General features: G+C 49.5%; 1 protein-coding gene across 2 annotated transcripts in view; it reads right to left on the bottom strand.

Moving 5' to 3' along the window:
* Positions 1–756: 756 nt before the first annotated feature.
* The window catches only part of CLASP1 (cytoplasmic linker associated protein 1), a 264,971-nt gene continuing 243,646 nt past the window's right edge, over positions 757–22,081 (bottom strand). For both annotated transcript variants that reach the window (XM_057550862.1, XM_057550863.1), the window contains 3 exons: positions 18,101–18,307; positions 16,696–16,812; positions 757–3,621 (listed from right to left, as the gene is read on the bottom strand). In XM_057550862.1, coding sequence (XP_057406845.1) covers positions 3,535–3,621; positions 16,696–16,812; positions 18,101–18,307 — 411 coding nt within the window. In that variant the 3' untranslated portion in view covers positions 757–3,534. The remainder of the gene's footprint in view (positions 3,622–16,695; positions 16,813–18,100; positions 18,308–22,081) is intronic.

Below are 22,081 nucleotides of genomic sequence, written 5' to 3'. Positions count from 1 at the left end.
AGGACGGTGGCGGCAGGAGGTAGAGACCCCAGTAGAGAGTGCACCGCCAGCCCCGCCTGAGCGCAGCACATCCACGGGGGCTTCCGCGTCTGCTCCGGAGTAACGGGCGGACCGCGCGCCAGGCCCGGAGGCGGGGTGGGGTGGTGACAGCCTCGCATGCGTGTGTCTCCCTCACCCACAGCAGGAGGCAGGGCCGCGGCTTCACCTACATCACCCGCGGCCCCTCCCAGCACCTCCACGAGGTCCGTCTCACTCCGGTTTCTCCGTGAGAACACAGGCCCGAGGGGGTGAGGGGGGAAGCCGGGATTTGAACCCAGCCTCTGTGATCACACCGAGCTCACGTGTCAAACGGGCAGGAGGCGGTGGGCCACGGGGAAAGGGGCTCAAGGTCACCAGGCAGGGATACTGAGATGCCTCACGGAACGCGACGGAAGAGTCAAAATCGTTCCGAAAGCAAAAGTAAGGCTCCAAAGAGACGGCCCAGCGCCCCTGGGGGCCGTGCACGGGTTCCTTGCAGACCAGCTCCACGGCTCGGCTCGCCAGGCCCTTCCCCTTCCCCCAGGCTCCATCCTGACAGCCGCCTGATCTGGGCCCTGGGCCCCCTGCAGTCCGACCTGCTGACCTCACGAGCGCCTCCATGTAGCCCCGCGATCCTTCAGAAATGTAGCCTCGTTCTGCCGTCAGAGAGACGGGATAAGTTACCTACAAGGCACCGTGACCAAAAAAACAACAACAAAAAACCACTCGGACATCGGAAACTGAATTAAGTCTCATTTATTCTAGAGCAAACTCAAAAGGGTTTTTTTTCTTGTTTTCTTTTTTAGCAAATCCTAGCACATTATTAACAACAACAAAAAATCTGTACATTTGCCATGATACACTTGAAAGTGAAACAAATAAGATATAAATACAGATATGGATGTAACATGAAAAAGCCCAAAAAAACCAAAAACCAAAACCAAAAACCCAACCTGGGGGTGTGGGGACCATGCGTGTGAACAGTGCTGACAAAACTATTTTGGTGGCTGATATTTTTCAGAGCAGTTTTATCATCTCCAAATATCATGGTTAGCAAAGTCCTGGTGGGATTCTACAAAGTTCTTATTTGCTGTTCTTCAACGTGTAATATTATGCTTGATAAATTAAGGGTGGTGGGGCAAGAAAAAGATTCAGGAGACGGATCAGGTGCAGCTGCATGACTGAGAAGCTATGGGGCTGTGGCGGGCGGCCCGTAGCTGCAGTGGCCCCAGGAAGGCCACGCGCCTCCCCCTGGGCCTCAGCAGCGAGAGGGGAAGCAGGAGCCCAGCGATCTGGCCCCAGCGGTGGCGTCGGGGCTTTTCGGGGCCCTGGATAGTCAGGCCAACGGGGGAGGCGGACCGAGTCTCCGGTGCTCTGTTCGCCTGTGTTCTGCCGTTTTATCCAAACAGGACGCCTGCAGGGAGGCGGCGAGGCAGGGCAGCTGCAGCTGTCGGTCGGGAGCGCGCGGCTCCCGCTGGGTCGGGACATCAAAGCTGGGCAAGTGACATTCAAGGCTAGCCCTTTGTGAGCGCCAGGAGGACGCGCGCGGCCACGTTCAAGGTCCTTCCCGAGTGCGGGCGGGGCTGCGGCCACCTGGGCGTCCACGAGCTGAAGGAGAGAGGCCTTTCCACACGCGCTCGCCAGGAAGGACTCGGAAATAACCTGGCGGAACACAGGTGCTGCCCCAGAGGGGTCATCAGACGCTGACGATGGCAGAGGGCAAGAAAGCGACCCCGCGAGTGACGTAAGAACAAACAGCAATGGACGTAAGGCCTGCTCCTGCTAGGTTCCGAGCCGAAAAGAAGCCAATAACGTTCCACCACGTAAAGCGCGCCCCCGAAGTTCCCTCAAGGGCAGCAGCGCGGGCCCTCCCGCACGTGCAGGATACCCGCTACGCGCACGCACGCACGAAGCGCACGCGCACGCAGTGAAGGCGCCCCGGCCTCGCTGCTCCCGGACCTCCGTTTTCAGTACCTGTCTCCGCATAAAGTATCTGAAGTCGATTCTGAATGAAAACAAGCTACGTGCGCGGCTGTGCGGCTCAGGGGTGAGAGCCACACAGCCTGGCAGCTGCGGGGACTGGGCGCCAGAGCAGCAAACACCTCATTAATAATATGGGAAAGTCAGTTCCGTTTACAGGGGCTACGGTGGAATCTAAGAGACGACAGCCGCCTTCCTGACCGCACTGAGCTTCCATTTGGCTTGAAGCCTTTTACTCCAAACTTTGTTAACCAGAGTCCTGATCTGGAGTTGCTTTCACTGAAGCAGTGAAACCCTCAAGAAGAAATTTTAAAGGGGTAAGTTTCTCACTGAAGAATCTGACTCTAAACCTGTGTTTCCAATCCTGTTTTTCTGCGATCCGCCACACACCACAGTTACTTTTTCCTTAAAACCATGATTCTCTCAACAGAGGATAAAGCAAGTACTTCAGTCCATAAAATTAAAAAAAAAAAAAGATCCTGATACCTGGTCTCTCTAGATTTTTCTTTGATCTCAATCCCAAATTAAACAGAGAATTCAAAACTGAGATGGCAGGGCTGCCATTTACCAGACTAACCGAGAACATCTTAGAATCGAGCCGCTCAGGCGCGGGTTGGGGAAGGGAAGCGAGGGGGCCCTAAATCTGCACCACCAGGGGCCAGGGTCACGGGGGGGAAGCGCTGTTAAATAGTGTTTCCCAGGATCTCGGCAGTAAAACGAGCAGCTTCTCCGGCATCTTCGACGCAGCACGAAGGGCCATTTCAAGCACACGCTAACCAAGGCTGTCGAGTTACCTTGATTTTTGTGTTTGGGTTTCACCTCTAAGAAGTCTCTCAAGTGGCAGCTCTGGGGCAGGGGCGGCATCGGTGGGGTTGCTCAGAGGGGCAGGAGCCCGTCCTGGAAGGAGACCGCGCAGGACGTCAGCCTCCAGTCCGGAGACGGTGAGCACGATACCACGTGTTCGTTAAAAGGCCGTCTTCAGGCTTTTCTCCCACTTCTTGCCAAGACTTGATTCATATTCTTAGTAGGTCTCAAAACACAACTTACAACGTACAAACCCCTTCATGGTGTCAGTTGTGGAAGGCGTGGGGATTTGCCCCACACAGGCCACATCCAGAAGCAAGGAGGCCGAGATGAAAGAGAAACACAACTTAACCCAACCTCCTCCAATCTTATTAACTGAAGAGAAAATGCTACTTTCTACCAGGTATCGGCTAGAGAGCTCTGATTTTTAAAAACTGCACCCCACACACACGGTTTTGTGACCTCAGCAGGCTGGACGAGACGGTTTAAGTATGGCTCTTCTTTTCTTACTCCTTTTGTTTTGTTTTGTAGGAAGATGCAGTGCAGGCCTTGCTTCCTTTACATTCAATACCAGTATGATTCTACACAAAAGCTGGAAGGGATCAAAATACTGATTGTAATAAATATTTGCGGGCCTCCTGGTACTGACTGGGCAGCCGATGGCGGGGAGGGGGAGTTCTCTGAGAGGCACCACCGATGGCTTCCAGGGCTACACGGGGCTCTGGCGCCGCGTTAGCTGTGCGTGGAGACGTCGGATGAGGAACTGCTGTTGCTGTTCGTGGTCTGCGCCCTCTTGATGTATAAGTTGAGCAACTTCATCTGCAAGGAGAAGATACAGACGGGTGAGCAGGACGAAGAAATCAGAGAGCGGGAAAGAACACCCAGATGCCAACAGAACAGCACGTCCCTTAGTGGAGAAATTCACTGCACAGACAGTTACTGAGTGCCCACCACTGGTCCAAGCCATCTGCCCGGGGCCAGGGCCACCGCGACTGGGAGGTCAGACTAGAGGAGGGGGCGCGAGGGGTGATCACGGTAAGAGGGAAACGTGTTAGCACGAGGTGGGCCTCAGGGCTGCAGATCCGCACGCTTCAGGGGCGAGGCAGCCACTGGCTCCACCCAAGCCAGCGGGAAGAGAGGGCGCAAGCCACACTCCGTCGGCATGAAGAAGCGAGCCAAGGTCAGAGGTCAAGTCTTCTAACCCTCACATGTGTGCAGAAGCTGCTCCTTCCCCGTCGCACACCTCCCGAGGCGCGTGGAAGCCGAGGCCGCCCCCATCTGCCCCCCTGGCCTTCCCGCACCCCAGGCCCCCGCCCCGCCCACTGTGGCTCGGCACAGGCACCTCCTGCTGCAGGGAGCAGTGGGCTGGATCTTTCCAGCAAGACTCAGCTTCCCTGAGGCCAGACGCTGCGTCACTGAACAACGTGCCCTCAGTCAGGCACAGTGCTTCACAGCCAAAGGGCTTCCAAGCCTGACATCCCATTTGGTTCTAACTCAAGCCCCTTGGACCCTCAAAATACCTAAAGCACCATGTAACACGGTAGGTTCTTAAATATTTGCTGAATGCCGCTAACTTCAAATGTTATGTTGATAGTGTGCCTGATCATATTAAGAATTAAAAGAAACAGGTATTTGTAGAAGCAGAGTGCCCATAAAAATCTACGCAACACACAACTGGTAAGATTAAGGGAATATTTACTATCCACGGCTCTTTAGCTGCTGTCTCTGAACAGGCTGTGAGGCCAAGTATAAGCCTGCCTAGGGAGGAGCGGCTGGTCCCCGGGGAGCCCACGAAGAGACGCTCCGAGCGGAGCGTGTGGCACAGGAGAAAGTGGGGCCCTCGGATGACGGGTGGGAACAGGACCAGCAACCAGCAGAGCCCCCGCGAGGCAGTGTCTCCCTGACCCCCAGCAAGGCACGCTCAGTCACATGGCCGTGGAGCCCGGGACGCACAGCTGGCGGAGGGCTCTGCCCGAGAGTCTTCACGCAGCAGCCCACCGGGGGTCTCCCCCAGATCGGGACCTGTAACGCCTCTTACTCTTTCCAGCTGCAGGGAGTGTGTTGGGAATTTATGCTACGTATCCCAGTCTGTTTTTCATCCCACACCTTTCAAACTCTGAAACCTTTCAATAGAACAGTCAGTGTGGTGATCAAAGTGCCATCACTGGACCTCCCTGGTGGCGCAGTGGTTAAGAATCCGCCTGCCAATGCAGGGGCATGGGTTCAGTCCCTGGCCCGGGAAGATCCCACATGCCGTGGAGCAACTGAGCCCATGCGCCACAACTACTGAGCCTGCGCGCCACAACTACTGAAGCCTGCGCGCCTAGAGCCCACGCTCTGCAACAAGAGAAGCCACCACAATGAGAAGCCCGCATGCAACAACGAAGACCCAACGCAGCCAAAAATAAAATAAATAAATTTATTAAAAAGAAGAACAAAACCCAAAGTGCCATCATTTTACACAAGGTTCCTAATGCTCTAAGGCTCAGGAGGATACGACCAGGGCCAACCAGGTGCAAGGGAAGCCGTGGTACATTCGACAAAGCACTGGCCTGAGGCTCAACAGGTCCAGCGGAATTCTAGGACCAACTCCAACACTAACTAGTTCTGCGACCTCAGGCAAACATTTTTTGAGCCTCGACTTTCCCACCTGCAAAATGCAGAGCAGTGACACTTGCAAGGTGCTTCCTGCAGCTCCCTGCTCAGAGAACGTGTCCTCTGAGCACCCCACTCCTACTCCTACCTGAGCTGTTCACACTGTTCCTCCCTGCAGTCCACTCCTTCCCTCCCTGTGCAGCCCCCCGATCCTGCCAAGCCCAGCCCAATCTAGTCCCACTTCCTCCAGGCCCCTGACCCAGCAATCAGAGCCCGTCCCACCATGTCCACTGGTCACTCCTGGGCAGCTGTACAAGTTTCCTCATGTGTCAGTCCTGTCAGGGCAGGACGAGTTCTTGCTCTTCCCATGTGCCTTAGCATAGTGTGCTGAAGACAGCAGGTTCCTAACATGTACTTGTTCAATCAAAGAGGTTTTTTTTTTTAATACACCTTATTGGAGTATAATTGCTTTACAATGCTATGTTAGTTTCTGCTGTACACCAAAGTGAATCAGCCATATGCATACATATGTCCCCATATCCCCTCCCTCTTGAGCCTCCCTCCCACCCTCCCCAATCCCACCCTTCTAGGTCATCGCAAAGCACCGAGCTGATCTCCCTGTGCTATGTGGCTGCTTCCCACTAGACTTTTTAAAGAAGAAAAAAGTGACCTAGAAAACAGGATAGTTATATTTCTATGAAAGCCTGGTTAAAAATGAGCTGCTAAACATTGCTAATAGTTATTTACGACTCAGAACCCCTATTGTATCTACCTAGTCAAGTCTAGAACATAATTGCAAGTACAAGGAAAAGATGACGGTAACAGAGTGAATGATGTGTATATGTTCAACAGTTTACAAGCTTTACACTGATTATCACATTTGGGCCTCAAAACAATCCTTTGAGGTAGGCAACAGGTTCTCCTATTTTACAAATGAAAAGGCCAGGGTTCAGAAAGCTTGCTCAATGAGCTGGTATAAATTCAAGTGAGAGGATTATAACTTTAGGATGTCAAATGTAATCCACAAAGAAAACAGGTATAGAATATACACAAAAGGAAATGAGAAGGGAATTAAAACGTTTCAGTACAAAAGGCAAACAAACACAAAACAGTAGTGTAGAAAATGAGGGACAAAAAAGCTATAAGGCACGTAGAAAACAGATACCAAGATGACAGAAATCTCTTCCTTATCAGTAATTGCTTTAAATGTGAATGAGTTAAATTCTCCAATCAAAAGAGAGATTGGCAAAATGGATAAAAAGAAAACCATGATTCAACTATATGTTGTCTACTAGAGACTCACTTTAGATCCAAAGACACAAATAGGTTGAAAGTGAAAGAATGGAAAAGGATATTCCATGCAAACAGTAACCAAGAGTATGGGGTAGCTACACTAATATCAGACAAAATACAGTTTAAATCAAAAAAGGTTACAAGAAACAGGTGGACATTACATATTAATAAAAGAGCAATACAGCAAGAAAATTTAATATTTATAATTGCACATCTAAGAACATGCCATCAAAATATATGAAGCAAAAACTGACAGCATGGAAGGGAGAAATAGTTTTATAGTAATAGTTGGGAGACTTCAATATTCCACTCTAGAGGACTTGAACAATACAATAAATCAACTAGATCTAAAAGACATATGCAACACTCTACCCAAGAATACACATTCTTCTCAAGTGCACATGAGACCTTCCCAAGATAGACCATATGTTAGGCCACAGATTAAGCCTTGATACATTTTAAAAGATAAATATGATACAAAGTACCTTTTCTGACCACAACAGATGAACTCAGAAATCAGTAACAGAATGAAAACTGAAAAATTCACAAATTTGTGGAAATTGAACAGCACACTCTTAAACAACCAATGGGTTAAAGAAGAAATCACAAAGGAAATAGGAAAATATCTTGAGACAGATGAAAATGAAAACACAACATACCAAAACTTATGGGATGCAGCAAAAGCAGTGCAAAGAGAGAAATTCATAGCTATATAAAAAAGAAGGAAGATTTGTATCAACAACCTAACTTTATATATCTTAATGAACTAGAAAAAGAGTAATAAATTAACCCCCAAGCTAGCAGAAGGAAGAAGATAATAAAGATTAGAGCAGAGATAAATGAAACAAACAAAAAATTGAAGTAACAAAACCAAAACTTGGTTCTTTGAAAAAAAAATAAACAAAATTGACAAACCTTTAGCTAAGTTAACTAACAAAAAAAGAAAGAAGACTCAAACTGTTAAAATCAGAAACAAACGTGGGGACATTATGACTGATTCTACAGAAATCAAAAAGATCATGAGAATACTATGAGTAATTGTACACCCACAAATTAGGTAACTTAGATGAAATGGACAAACTCCTAGAAACACAAAACCTACCAAGAAGAAAAGAGAAAGCTGAACAGACCCATAACTAGTAAAGAGATTGAATCAGTAATCAAAAATCTGACAAAGAAAAGCCCCTGACCAGGTGGCTTCATTGGTGAATTCTACCAACATTTAGAGAACTAACACAATCCTTCTCAATTTTTTCTAGAAAACTGAAGAGGAAGGAACATTTCTGAATTCATGCTATGAGGTCAGCATTCTCCTTATATCAAAGCCAGATGAAGACATAACAAGAAAACTACGGATCAATAGCCCTTATGAACACTGATGCAAAAATCCTCAAGAAAAGACTGGCAAACCAGATTCAACAGCACATTAAGAGGCTTTAATACCATGACTAAGTGGGATTTATTCCTGAAATGCAAGGATGGTTCAACGTACAAAAATTGATAAATATAATACACATTAACAGAATGAAGGAAAAAACAAAAACAAACAAACAAACAAAAACCCCAGAGACTTCCCTGGTGGCGCAGTGGTTAAGAATCCACCTGCCAATGCAGGGGACATGGGTTCGAGCCCTGGTCCGGGACGATCCCACATGCCTCGGAGCAACTAAGCTCATGCGCCACAACTACTGAGCCTGTGCTCTAGAGCCCGCGAGCCACAATTACTGGGCCTGTGTGCCACAACTGCTGAAGCCCGCGTGCCTAGAGCCCGTGCTCCGCAACAAGAGAAGCCACCGCAATGAGAAGCCCGTGCACCGCAATGAAGAGCAGCCTCCGCTCGCTGCAACTAGAGAAAGCCTGCGTGCAGCAACGAAGACCCAACGTAGCCAAAAATAAATAAATAAATAAAAATTTAAAAACAAACAAATAAAAACCAAAGGATCATCTCAATTGATGCAGAAAAAGTATGTCAAAATTCAATATCTTTTCATGATGAAAATACCAAACAAACTAGGAATAGAAGAAAAGTATAGGCATACTTTGTTTTATTGTGCTTCACTTTAATATACTTCACAGATACTGTGTTTTTTCCCCCAAATAGAAGGTCTGTGAACACCCTGCATCAAGCAAGTCCATCAGTGCCACTTTCCAACAGCATGGCTCCCTTCATGTCACTGTCCCATTTTGGTAATTCTCACAATTATTTCAGACGTTTTCATTACTATTATACTTCTTATGGTGATTTGTGGTCAGTGTTCTTTGATGTTATGACGACAGTTGTTTGGGGTGCCACAAACCACGCCCGTATGTAAAGACAGCAAATGTCATCCACAGGTGTGTGTGTTCTGACTGCGCGAGAGACCCACCATTCCCGGGTCTCTCTCCCTGTACTTGCACCTCCCTAGTCCCTGAGACACAACGATATTGAAATTAGGCCAATTAATAACCCTACAGTGGCCTGAAGTGTTCAAGTGAAAGAGCTGCACTTCTCTCAGTGTAAATCAAAAGCTAGAAATGCTTAGGCGTAGTGAGGAAGGCATGTTGAAAGCTGAGACAGGCCAAGAGCTAGGCCTCTTGTGCCACGGTTAGCCAAGCTGTGAATGCAAAGGAAAAGTTCTTGAAAGAAACTGGAAGTGCTGCTCCAGTGAACACATGAATGATAAGAAAGCAAAACAGCCTACTGCCGATATGGAGAAAGTTTTAGCGGTCTGTACAGAAGATCAAACCAGCCACAACATTCCCTGAAGCCCAAACCTATTACAGACCAAGGGCCTAACTCTCTTCCATTCTAGGAAGGCTGAGAGAGATGAGGAAGCTGCAGGAAAAAAGTCTGATGCTGGCAGACGTTGGTTCATGAGGTTTAAGGAAAGAAGCCGCCTGCATAACATAAAAGTGCCAGGTGAAGCAGCAAGTGCTGATGTAGAAGCTGCAGCAAGTTATCCAGAGGATCTGGCTAAGATAGTTAATGAAGGTGGCTACACTAAACAACAGATTTTCAATGTAGGCAAAACAGCCTTATAATGGAAGAAGACGCCATCTAGGACTTTCAGAGCCAGAGAGGAGAAGCCAATGCCTGGCTTCAAAGCTTCAAAGGACAGACTGACTCTCGTTAGGAGCTAATGCAGCTGGTGACTTTAAGTTCATCTGCCATTCTGAAAACCCCAGGGCTCTTAAGAATTATGCTCAAGCTACTCTGCCTGTGCTCTGTAAATGCAACAACAAAGCCTGGATGACAGCACAGGTTTACAACATGAGTATTTTAAGCCCACTGTTGAGACCTACAGCTCAGAAAAAAAGATTCCTTTCAAAACATTACTGTTTATTGACAGGGTATCTGGTCACCCAAGAGCTCTGATGAAGATGTACAACAAGATTAATGTTGTTTTCATGCCTGCTAACACAACGCCCATTCTGCAGCCCACGGATCAAGGATAATTCTGACTTTCAAGTCTTACTATTTAAGAAATACATTTCGTAAGGCGATCGCTGCCATAGTGCTTCCTCTGATGGATCTGGGCAAAGTCAACTGCAAACCTTCTGGAAAGGATTCAGCACCCTAGGTGCCATGAAGAACATTTCTGATTCGCAGGAACAGGCCAAAATACCAACATCAACAGGAGTTTGGAAGAAGTTGATTCCAACCCTCCTGGACGCCTTTGAGGGGTTCAAGACTTCAGGGGAGGAAGGAACCGCAGGTGTGGTAGAAACAGCAGGAGAACTAGAATTAGAAGTGGAGCCTGAAGATGGAACTGAATTGATGAAATCTCATGATAAAACATTAGTGCATGTGGAGTTGCTTCTTACAGATGAGCAAAGAAAGTGGTTTCTTTTTTTTTTTTTTCTTTCAAAGCAAAATTAATTCTAATGAGTTTTTTAAAAAAGAAATACAAACCATGAAATACCTCTCTAAAGGAATGGGGAGGGTGTCATGAAATCCAAGAAACAGGGAATTGTATCTTCAGAATCCTTGGGAAATTCTGGCTGCCTGATGACTCTGGGGAAGTTGCCTGACTCTGGAAGAGGCAAAGGTTTTGTTTGTTTGTTTGTTTTTGGTAGAGGAGTTGGTGAAATACTTTAAACTGTTCTGCACTCATCTCCAAAGTCTGCATTTTACATCTTGTCCAGAAATTCAGTCTTAGTTTGTAACGGCATGTATGTGTAAAGGTGTTTTTAACAACAGGAATGTTTAGTGCGGTGTAGAAAGTCTTTGAGCCAAATCCTGCCTTCAGTGTGCACTTAAGTTTCCATTAAAGGAGAGTGGCAACTGAGCTTGTAGAGCTGAGGGTAAAAATTTGAATTCTACTGTAGATCAGAGTATTAGGAGCTGGGATACTGAATTTCACTTTCCCCCATGCTGACATTGACTTTCCTCTGGAGAATCACCAACTAGTGAGATCTAGTTCAGTTGCATGATTTCTTAATTTTTTCTCCACTAACCCAAATCCAGAGATACAAATCCGGAGCTTAGGGGGATCTCATGTGAAAGTGGTTTCTTGAGACGGAATCTACTCCTGGTGAAGATACTGTCAAGACCGGTGAAATGACAACCAAGGATTTAGAATATTACACAGACTTACTTGATAAAGCAGTGGCAGGTTCGAGAGGATTGACTCCGATTTTGAAAGAAATTCTACTGTGGGTAAAATGCTATCAAACAGCATTGCTGCAACAGAGAAATTGTGAAGAGTCGATCGATTTGGCAAACTTCACTGTTGTCTTATTTTAGGAAACTGCTACGGCCACCTTCACCTTCAGCAGCCACTGCCCTGATCAATCAACAGCATCAACACTGAGGCCAGACCCTCCACCAGCAAAAAGATTATGACTCGCTGAAGGCTCAGATGATGGCTAGCATTATTTAGCAATAACTTTTTTTAAATTAAGGTAGGTATATTGACTTTTTTTAGACATAATGCTATTGCATACTTAATAGACTACAGTATAGTAAAGACATAACTTTTATACGTACTGGAAAACCAAAAAATTTGTGTGACTTGTTTCATTGCGATATTCGCTTTACTGCAGTGATCTGGACCTGAATCTGCACTCTCTCCGAGGCTGCCTGTATCTCAACATATCAAAAGCTAGATATGAAAAGCACACTGTGAACATTATGCTCGACGGTAGAAGACTGAAAACTTTTCCTTTAAGATGAGGAACAAGGATGCCTACTTTCACCATTTCTATTGATATAGTACTGTTAAGTTCCAGCCAGAGCAATTAGGCAGGAAAAGAAAAAAAAACAGGCATCCACGTTGGAAAGGAAGAAGCAAGATTATCTTTGTTCATAGATGACATACAGTTTACCCTTGAGCAACACAGGTTTGAACTGTGCAGGTCCACTTATACAAGGATTTTTTTCAACACACACAGCACTACAACATCTGCGGTCAGTTGGCTACACAGAAGTGGAACCACAGGTACGGGACTTGAGCATCTGCAGAGTTTGTTATCTATGGAAATCCCAGTGGATACCAAGGGACGACTGTGATCTCACAGGTATATAATCCTAAAGATTCTACAAAAAAAACATTAAGACTAATAAAAGAATTCAGCAAAGTAGCAGAATACAAAATCAGTGAGCAAAATTCAACTGCATTGCTATACACTAAAAATGAAAAATCCGGGCTTCCCTGGTGGCACAGTGGTTAAGGATCCGCCTGCCAATGCAGGGGACATGGGTTCGATCCCTGGTCTGGGAAGGTCCCACATGCCGTGGAGCAACTAAGCCAGTGCGCCACAACTACTGAGCCAGTGCTCTAGAGCCCGAGCTCCGCAACAAGTGAAGGCACTGCAATGAGAAGCTCGCGCACCCGCAACAAAGAGTAACCCCCTCTCACTGCAACTAGAGAAAGACCGCATGCTGCAACGAAGACCCATCACAGCCAATAAATAAATAAATAAAAAATTTTTTTTAAAAAAAGAAAAATCCAAAAAGGAAGTTAAAAAAACAACTCCATTTACAATAGCATCAAAAAGAATAAAATACTTAGGATTAACTTAACCAAGGAAGTGAAAGAATTGTACAATAAAACTACAAAATGTTACTGAAAGGAATTAAAAACACAAAAAGACATCCCATGTGGTGTACAACATGGTAACTATAGTAAATAATACTGTATTGTATATTTGAAGGTCACTAACAGAGTAGATCTTAAAATTTCTCATCACAAGAAATAAATCGTGTAGCTGTGTGTGATGACAGATGTTACCCAGACTTACCGTGGTGATCATCTTGCAGTATAAATAAATATCAAATCATTACGTTGTACACCTGAAACTAATGTAATTTCATGTTTATTATATCTCAATTTAAAAAACTAAAAACAAACAACAACTCATCACAGTATGGAGGTTAAAAAAAAAAAAAAAAGACATCCCGTGTTCATGGATTGGAAGTCAATACTGTTAGGATATCAATACTACCCAAAGCTATCTATAGATTCAATGAAACCCCTATCAAAATTCCAATGAGGTTCTCTGAAGAAACAGAAGGTCTTCTCAACAAATGGTATTGGAAAAACTGAATATCCACACACAAAAGAATGAAGTTGGACCCCTACCTAATACCATACACAAAAATTAACTCAAAATGGATCAGAGACCTGCATTAAAAGCTAAAATTTTAAAACTGTTAGAAGAAAACACAGGGCAAAAGCTTCACAACATTGGGTTTGGCAACGGTTATTGAATATGACACCAAAAGCACAGGCAAAAAAATAATAGACAAATTGGATTTCATGAAAAATTAAAAAATTCTGTGCATCAAAGGTCAAGGGATTAATATCCAGAATATAGAGAGAACTTCTATAACTCAACAATAACAAAAAAACAAACAACATAATTCAAAAATGGGCAAAGGACTTGAATAGACATCTCCCTGAAGAAGATATATAACTGGCCAGCAAGCATATGAAAAGATGCTCAACATCACCAATCATTAGGGAGATGCAAATCAAAACTACAATGAGATATCGCCTCACACCACCATGAGGATGGCTATTATCAAAAAAGAAGAGAAAATAACCAGTGCTGGCGAGGATGTGGAGAAACTGAAACCCTTGTGCGTTGGTGGTGGGAATGTGAAATGGTGCAGCTGCTGTGGCAAACAGTTTGGTAGTTATCATATGATCCTGCAACTCCACTCCTGGATATATACCCAAGAGAATTGACAGTGGGGTCTCAAAGAGGTATCTGTACCACCATGTTCATAGCAGCATTACTCATAATAGCCAACAAGTGGAAACAGCCCACAAGGCCATTACCAAGAAATGGATAAGCAAAATGCTGCATGTACATTCAATGAACTGTTATTTAGCCTTAAAAAGAAGGGAAGGGGCTTCCCTGGTGGCGCAGTGGTTAAGAACCTGCCTGCCAATGCAGGGGACACGGGTTCGAGCCCTGGTCCAGGAAGATCCCACATGCCGCGGAGCAACTGAGCCCGTGCGCCACAACCACTGAGCCTCCGCTCTAGAGCCCACGAGCCACAACTACTGAAGCCCGTGTGCCTGGAGCCTGTGCTCCGTAACAAGAGAAGCCACTGCAATGAGAAGCCCGTGCACCATAACGAAGAGTAGCCCCCGCTCGCCACAACTAGAGAAAGCCCACGTGCAGCAACGAAGACCCAACGCAGCCAAAAATAAACAAACAGGAAATTCTGACACCTGCTACAACACGGGTGAACCTAGAGAACATTATGCTCAGTGAAATAAGCCCGTCACAAATAGACAGATGCTGTATGATTCCACTTATGAGTATTTTACACTGAGAGAGACAGAAAGTAGAATGGTGGTTGCCAGGGGCCGGGGGGAGGGGGAATATTATTTAACGGATTTCAGTTTTCCAAGGTGCAAAGAGCTCAGGAGGTGGATGGTGGTGATGAATATGCATAATATGAATGTACTTAGTGTCTGTGAGCTGTACACTTACAAATGGTTAAGACAGTAAATTTTATGTTACATGTATTTTACAGCGAGAGAGACAGAGAGCGAGAGAGACAGAGAGAGAGAGAGAGAGAGAGAGAGAGGGAGAGGGAGCAGAAAGGAAAGGTTGCTCAAAGTCATACAGCTAGTCAGCGGGGGACAGGTTTTCTGATCCTAAAGCCAGTACTGCTGCCATGGCAACGGGACACTTCTCAAATGCACCTCACAGGTTCCTTCCCTGGCCTTGCACCGGCCTTTCTCTACAGAACCTTATGTCATTTATTAACTTCATTTAAGTAGTGGAAGGAGAGTCTGATAGGCTCGGTGACACACAGAAACTGGAAGCCACGGCTTGATTCTCTGTTTCTAACTTACCACCATGTGCTGTCAGCTACCCATTTTGGGGGGCTGGGTGGCAGGGTGTTTGTCTTAGGAGATGCGCGCTGGAGTCTACCAGGTTCACGTTAACACACCGGAGTTCTCGTCTATAAAAACTGTAACGGCTGGAAGCTCTGCGCTGCCCCAGTGGACAGGTGGGCGGCCAGCCTCCCCAGGCCCTCCGAGCCGACCGACATCATCAGCGGGGAGACGGGAACGCTGGCTCCGGTCAGGACTGGGCCCCAGACCCGAGACCGCCGCTGCAGGCGGCAGCAGGTCCACCGCAGGACAGGGAGGAGAAGACACCTGCGTTTTCTCAGCCCCTTGCTGGAGGGGGCACATGAGATGGCAGGGCGGCTCCCTTACTCACGAGAGTAGAAAGTACCAGAAAACCGAGGTCTGGCTAATATTACTTTTGGGTGAATCTCCCATTTTACGAATCTAATTCCTTTCGTGAAGACTGTCTGTGCCGTCCCCACCACTGCCAGGGACCATCCACGGCCCCCGACGGCGGCCACAGAGGGAGGGGGGGCTCCCGGCCCAGCGCACCGCTCGGCACTCTCGGCTCAGGGTCCTGCAAGCCGTGGCCAGGAGGGCTGGACGGGGACCTCGGGAAGCGGAATCAGGGGATGCGGCCTCCACACCTGCCAGCCCCGCTGCTGGTTTCTGTCTGCGGGAAGAGTCGAGTGTCTCCTTCCGGACCAGCGGTTCTCCACCAGGGCTGATTCTGCCCCGAGGGGACACCTGGCCAGGTGTGGGGACATCAACTGAGGGTGGGGTGCGCTCCTGGGACCTCAGGGATGGTGCCTCCACCAGGAAGTGGCCCGAGGTGTCGGCAGTGCCGAGGGTGCGAGCCCTGCTCGGGCGAAGGCAGCAGAGCCAGCTTTGCCAGAACCCTGTGAGCGGTGGTGCTCGCCAACTGTGTCAGAGGAACAGCCCTACTGAAAAGCCACGAGCTTCACCTCTGCTGCCTCCTTGTCTAAGGAGGAAGGCCAGGCGCTGCAGCTTTGCGCTCGTGTATCTGCACCCCTGCCCAGGGCCTCTGTAACTTCACGGTGACACGTTTGCCCCGCGGCCCAGGCCCTGGCCTCTCCAGCCAGAGCTCGAGGGCGGCCACCTGCCCTCCCCTGGCGGTTCATCAGACGTGAGTTTATTTTTCAACCAACAAGCACTCCGGCCCCCGTCACCTTCCGTGAGCCCATCGTCCTTTTGTCCCATTTTCTGGCCCTGAGTCTAGAAGGAATGTGAGAGGCAGCCCAGGGAATAAAAAGCCCGGCTTCCAGAGTGAGATCACTGTGGGCGCCCGGGCGGGTCACGTGCAGGGTCACCGTCCTCACCCCACAGGGACCTGGAGCCCCCCAGCCTTGTGTGAAGCCAGCAGGTAAACATCCTTAGTGTTTCGGGGGCGGGGGGGGGGGGAGAAAACAAGCTGGTTTCTAAAGAAAGTCATCTTCCTTTTCGGGATAAACTAGAAGTCCAAAGCTATCATTTCAAAAACTGGAGTGACAACGGACCGCGCTGTACCTTAGTGACTTCACTAAACGGCTGGTCACTTCGTCTTTAGAGAAACGCCTCTGGAGAATAAGGCCCAGCTAGAACGCACGTGCTGCGGAAGCCCGTGCGGAGCCCAGAGCTGCAGGGCAGCAAGTCTGCGACACGCCAGCAGGCCCAGGTGTACGACCCGCCCGTGTAACACTGTACACACCTTGCTGCCCGTGAGCTGTGCCAGGTGAGGTTTCAACTCTTCTCCGATTACGGAATAAATCGCCACTAAGCAAAACACGCTGGCCTTACGCACGCTGCTCTCGGTGTTGTCGTAACCCTGCAGTCAGAGAGGGACACAGAAAGGAAACGAGATCAAAGCTTTGCCTGACTGTCAATATTTCACCAACATTTCCACAAACGCCCTCTCGGTTCAACCTCGACCTTGTCAGGAGCGGCCTGGATACACCTGAGCTCTGCCCGTGAACCCCGAGAGCTCTCGCCCCGGAGAGGCCACATGTAAGAGTGCCAGGAGTGAGCTGCTTCCGGGGCGGGAGGCTGGAGGCCGGCGAGCTGGTCTCCTCCACACAGACCGATGCTGTACCACGAGCTGCCAGGCAGCACCAGCCAAGAGACGCCACGAGAGAACAGAATGAGAAAAGGAAATTAAGGGGAAAAATATCTGGCTTCTTTCCTGTTTCTCGCCGTGGTAAAGCAAACCTCACACATGCAAACCCCCTTCAAGAAATGAGAACCACGTCGCTCACTCTTGTGGGCAAAACTCCCCCGTCCACGGACTGCAGGGAACATCCACCCGCCGCCAGACCTCCGCGTCCCCCTCCAGCTGGACCACAACCTGCCTGTCGGCCTCCCCCCGCCCCACACCCAGGTGGGACTGTCTGCTCTCCTCCGAGCAGCCCTCTGCACCTTTCCGCCTTTGTGTCTTTCCCTCTGCCTGGAATAAGCCAGTGCTCGGCTCTATGTGTTTAAATTTCTGAGCCCAGCACTCAGCAAACAGCAGCATTTATTAAGTGTAAAGCTGACGTCCCTCTACCCTTCCCCACTGAACTCTCTCCCTAGGGCCCAACTCTAAACCACTTCTTCTCTGAGCCCGTCTCTCTCTGACACCCCAACCCAGAGGTCAGCCCCCGCCCCGATCTCAGAAGCCCCTACCTGCACCCCCGTGGCAGCAACTCAGCACTCGGCACCCGCCCTCACCCACGGCCGTCTGTACGGCTGTACCAGGTCCTGGAGCAGGCTGGAGACGCCTTGAGGTAGGGTCCCAACAGGGGAAAACACTTTGTCTTCCAGAGTCTACTTAATTCAACGCCTCGTGCTTACGAGGGTTTTCAATTAATATTAGCTGGCTGGGTGAGAGCCAGGACCACTGTTTGATGCTGGGCTCCACGGCCCACCCTGCCCAGGGCTGGGCCCACAGCCGTGCAGTAAGGAAGGAACAACGAAGAAAGATCAAAACATGCTCACAGTAAACAGAAAGTTCCTTCTGTGAGCCACAGGCCTGGGCTGCCAGGGAGACCTTCCTGTGCGTTCAGCAGCGGGTGGGCCAGAAGGGGCAGAGAAGGGGCCCGGGGTCCGAGGGCTGTCCCGCCCGCCCCTCGAGGGCCCACCTGCAGCAGGCCCGGGATGATGTCCGCGAGGAGCTGCAGCAAGGACTCCTTGGCGATCCTCTCGACGACTTTGGTCTGCATCTTGATGGCGGCCAGGTTGATGGGGTAGTCGGCCGTCTGGATGATGGGGCACAGCACTTTGATGCACTGCTCCGGGTGGATGGAGCTGGCCAGCGTGGACGCGGCCTCCTCAGCAGCCCTCACCACCTGAAACACGGCCCGCACGTGGGTGAGCTCCAGCCACACCAGACGGCACTGCCGCCTGAGTTCAGAGGCCCAGGGACAGGCTCGCGTCGCTCCGCGCTGGGCGGCCCCCGGCCCCGGCCATGCTTTCGCTCCAACAGCATCAGCCGGGTGGGCTGGCTGTAGAGGGCAACCGTATTCCAGAAGAGCCGTGTCCTACTCTCCGGCTCCTAAGAGCCTTAGAAACCTGACAGCCTGGGCGATCTTCCCCTACTGCCCTCCCCCCGCTCCGTCCGTGCTGTGTGTGTTCACGCACTCCTGTGTGGCAGCAGCTGAGCTGAGCTGAGGGCCTGTCAGGGCGGGCTGGTCCACACGGGCGGGCACACAAGGAGGCAAAGGCTCGGGAGGCGGCTGGTGAGGGCCAGGAAGCAGGAGGCTTCTCTGGTGGCCCGCGGGGCTCCCACGGCTCCAGGCGCGCCGGCAAGCGGTCACTAGTCACCGGTCATGCTCAGGGCCTCTCACTGCACACACACACACACACACACACACACACACATATACACACACATATACACACACACATATACACACATATATACACACAGACACACAAATACATATATACACACACATAGACACACACAGACACACAGACACACACATATATACAGACACACACACATATATACACAGACACATATACACAGACATATATACAGACACACACACATATATACACACACACAGACAGACAGACGGACACACACACGGAAATGAGACTATTTAAAGGAAGCCCATCATGATGTTTCTCCTGCCAACTCCGTCGCCTATGGACTGCGGTCTGTCCCACTCAGGTCCCCTGACAGCAGAGTCTGCTGTGTCTGCATGACCTTTAACCTCTCACCCCGAGAAGGGCAGCGTCGGTCAGGCACATGCTCAGCCTCTTGAGAGCAGCGCTGCAGACGGACCTCCGTTCATTCCTCTACCAAAAGGAGCCTCAATTTTTAAAAATTCCACAGTGGGGATTAACAAAACACCTACTTTCACAGCTATCTGGATTAGGAAAGATGAGACAGAAACGACTGCAGCTGCAGAGCCCGTGGGGCTCCGAGCCGGCCTTGGTGGAGGAACAGCAGAGAAGTGGGGCTGGGCCGCTGAGGAGCCCCACGAGGCTCCAGGGCTCGGTCCCGAGGCCTAGGTCCCACGCCCAGGGGTCCGCCCGGTCCAATACTCACTCCAAAGGGCCACCCCGATGACCAGGCACGAGAGGAAGCGAGGCCTGTGCGGGAACACTGGGCGAGGACGCGCCCCGCCAGCCGCTGCGGGGCCCCGCCAGCTCCCTTCACTCTTCCCCAAAGTTGCTCACTTGCGCTCGTGACCTGGCCGGGCAGGTCCCCCTCAGCCCAAAGGAACCCCCAGGGCACCCTGATCACTGCACTCCATCGCTCTGCTGACACCGTCTCCCCACTAGACTATAGACTAAGGGCTCCTTGAAGGCATGCTCCCACGTTGGCCACCCTTCTGTCCCCATGCCCAGCCGTGTCCATCATTATGCACTAGGTGCTCAGTAAGTGTCTGTCCAACTCATTTCCCCACAGAGAGAGAGAGAGAGAGTGTGTGTGTGTGTGTGTGTGTGTGTGTGTGTGTGTGTGTGTGTGTGTGTGTGTGTGTGTGTATTTAAATGCTCATGACTGGCAAAGTCAGCTCCAGGGCACGCCTCACTGATCTGCATTTCCATGTTCCAACTAAGGAGCCGGTCCAGAAAACGAGGAGAGGAGGAAGGCACGATATCTACACAAAGGACCAACTTGGGCTTTGGGAAATATCTGCTGTACAAGGCCCAGAGTGTCCATTCTGGGTGACACACTAGACGACCAACAGATCTGTTCTTTGGAAAAGAGACTTGAGTTCAGTTAGTTTTTTCCAGTGATCGGTTTGTTTGGAGAGGGATAGCATATTGCTTAGAAGGGCTCCATCACGCAACAATTACTAGATGAAGTGTTCTTCTTCCTCCTCAGCTCAGGCATGTCCCTGAGACTGGGGTCAGTCCACGGCGGACCTGGCAGAACCAGGCGTTCGGCGTGTGACACACGGCTAGGCAGACGGTGGAAGAGGGGGCCCGTCCCTTCTCCAATCGGGTCCCGCAGTGGGACACCAATGCCCTTCTACTGTAAGAAACCACTGTTTACAGGTGTCACGACATACTGGTCAGAAAGCAGAGTGACACTAACTGACGAAACCTGAGGTCTTAGTTTTTAAACATGGAAAAAAAAAATGAAATGAAATACTGGATGATTTCATAGACAATATTCAAGTTGGAAAACACTGATGTAGGGGAATTCAGGAGACCACCAGGAGGTGGGCACGGCTCAGTGGGCGGGAAGACACTGGCCTGGGAGACAGACTGGGGTTCAAGTCCCAGCAGCGCCACTTAAGTCTTGACAGGAGCAAACTAGAAACCTCCCGGCGCCCCTCAGGGAAATAAATGGCCAGGTTCACAGCGAGACTCTATCACGAGGGGTCCCTCCTCCCCCCAGCCTCCCCACGCTCTGCCTATCATCCAGGTCACAGGAGTTACCCCGCAGCGAGCTGCTGGGAAACAGACCTTCTCAGGTCTGCTGAGCTGAAACCCAAACCCAAGGAGAACTTTGTCATATAAGACTCCACGAATTCTTGAGGTCGCTCGCAGGAAGCATTTAATCAACTGTAGGTTTTCTGAAAATGCCTGAAAAGAAAATGCCAGAAGCTGCGCTTTAAGACGGTCCGTCTGAGGCCCCCTCTTTCACTGAGGGTAGAACAAGTTTCCCAAGACAGATGCTGTTTTTGGCAAGGCGGGTCGGCATTCTCAACTTCCCTCTACATGCCAAGCTCCCAGCGACTGGCCCGCTGCCGGATTCAGGGTGAACTTTAGGTTTTGCCCCTGTGTTCTGTGTAACATAAGAAGCAAAGATTGTAAGTGTAAGCAAACAGAGAGCAAAAGTAAACACGGGCAGCAGAGAGGAAGGAGGACAGCACTGTCTAGCAGACAAGGTGGCCAGAGGCGGCAAAGATGTTTTCCAAGGGGGCGGGGATGCTGATGAGAGCAAGGGGATCAGGCAGCCTTCTGGGCTCTCATCTACCTCCAGTGACCAAGACTGCTCCAATTCTGCTGACTCTGCTGCAGTCTGGTAAGAAACACAGGAGTTCTGCTTTCTCAAAGTTAGTGAAGTAACAGTGTCTAGCTAGGAAAAGCATAATTTCCTTATCTAACTTTTTAAAAAATGAGATCATTACTCAGACTATTGACGAATATTTGCTTAAAGATAAGGTTTCTGGGCTTCCCTCGTGGCACAGTGGTTGAGAATCTGCCTGCCAATGCAGGGGACACGGGTTCGAGCCCTGGTCTGGGAAGATCCCACATGCCGCGGAGCAACTGGGCCCGTGAGCCACAACTACTGAGCCTGCGCGTCTGGAGCCTGTGCTCCGCAACAAGAGAGGCCGCGATAGTGAGAGGCCCGCGCACCGCGATGAAGAGTGGCCCCCGCTCACCACAACTAGAGAAAGCCCTCGCACAGAAACAAAGACCCAACACGGCCATAAATAAATAAATAAAAAAAAAAAAAAAAAAAAAAAGATAAGGTTTCTTTGAGAGCACAGAACCTGTCAAAATTTGGATGGCGTGTTTTAAGTTCTCAGGGTTTGACTGGGCTCTGTCACCGACGCGGCAGCCTAACCGGCTGACTGAAGGCCGGCCAGAGGGTGCTCAGGAACCTTGGCTGCCCGTCATTTAAAAGCGACGGGAGAGGCTGGCGCCACCTT

Source organism: Balaenoptera acutorostrata, chromosome 8 (genome assembly GCF_949987535.1).
Source record: "Balaenoptera acutorostrata chromosome 8, mBalAcu1.1, whole genome shotgun sequence".
In the NCBI taxonomy this organism is placed as follows: Eukaryota; Metazoa; Chordata; class Mammalia; order Artiodactyla; family Balaenopteridae; genus Balaenoptera; species Balaenoptera acutorostrata.
The sequence above is the reverse complement of the archived record's forward strand: the minus strand, read 5'-3'. Positions and strand labels throughout refer to the sequence as shown.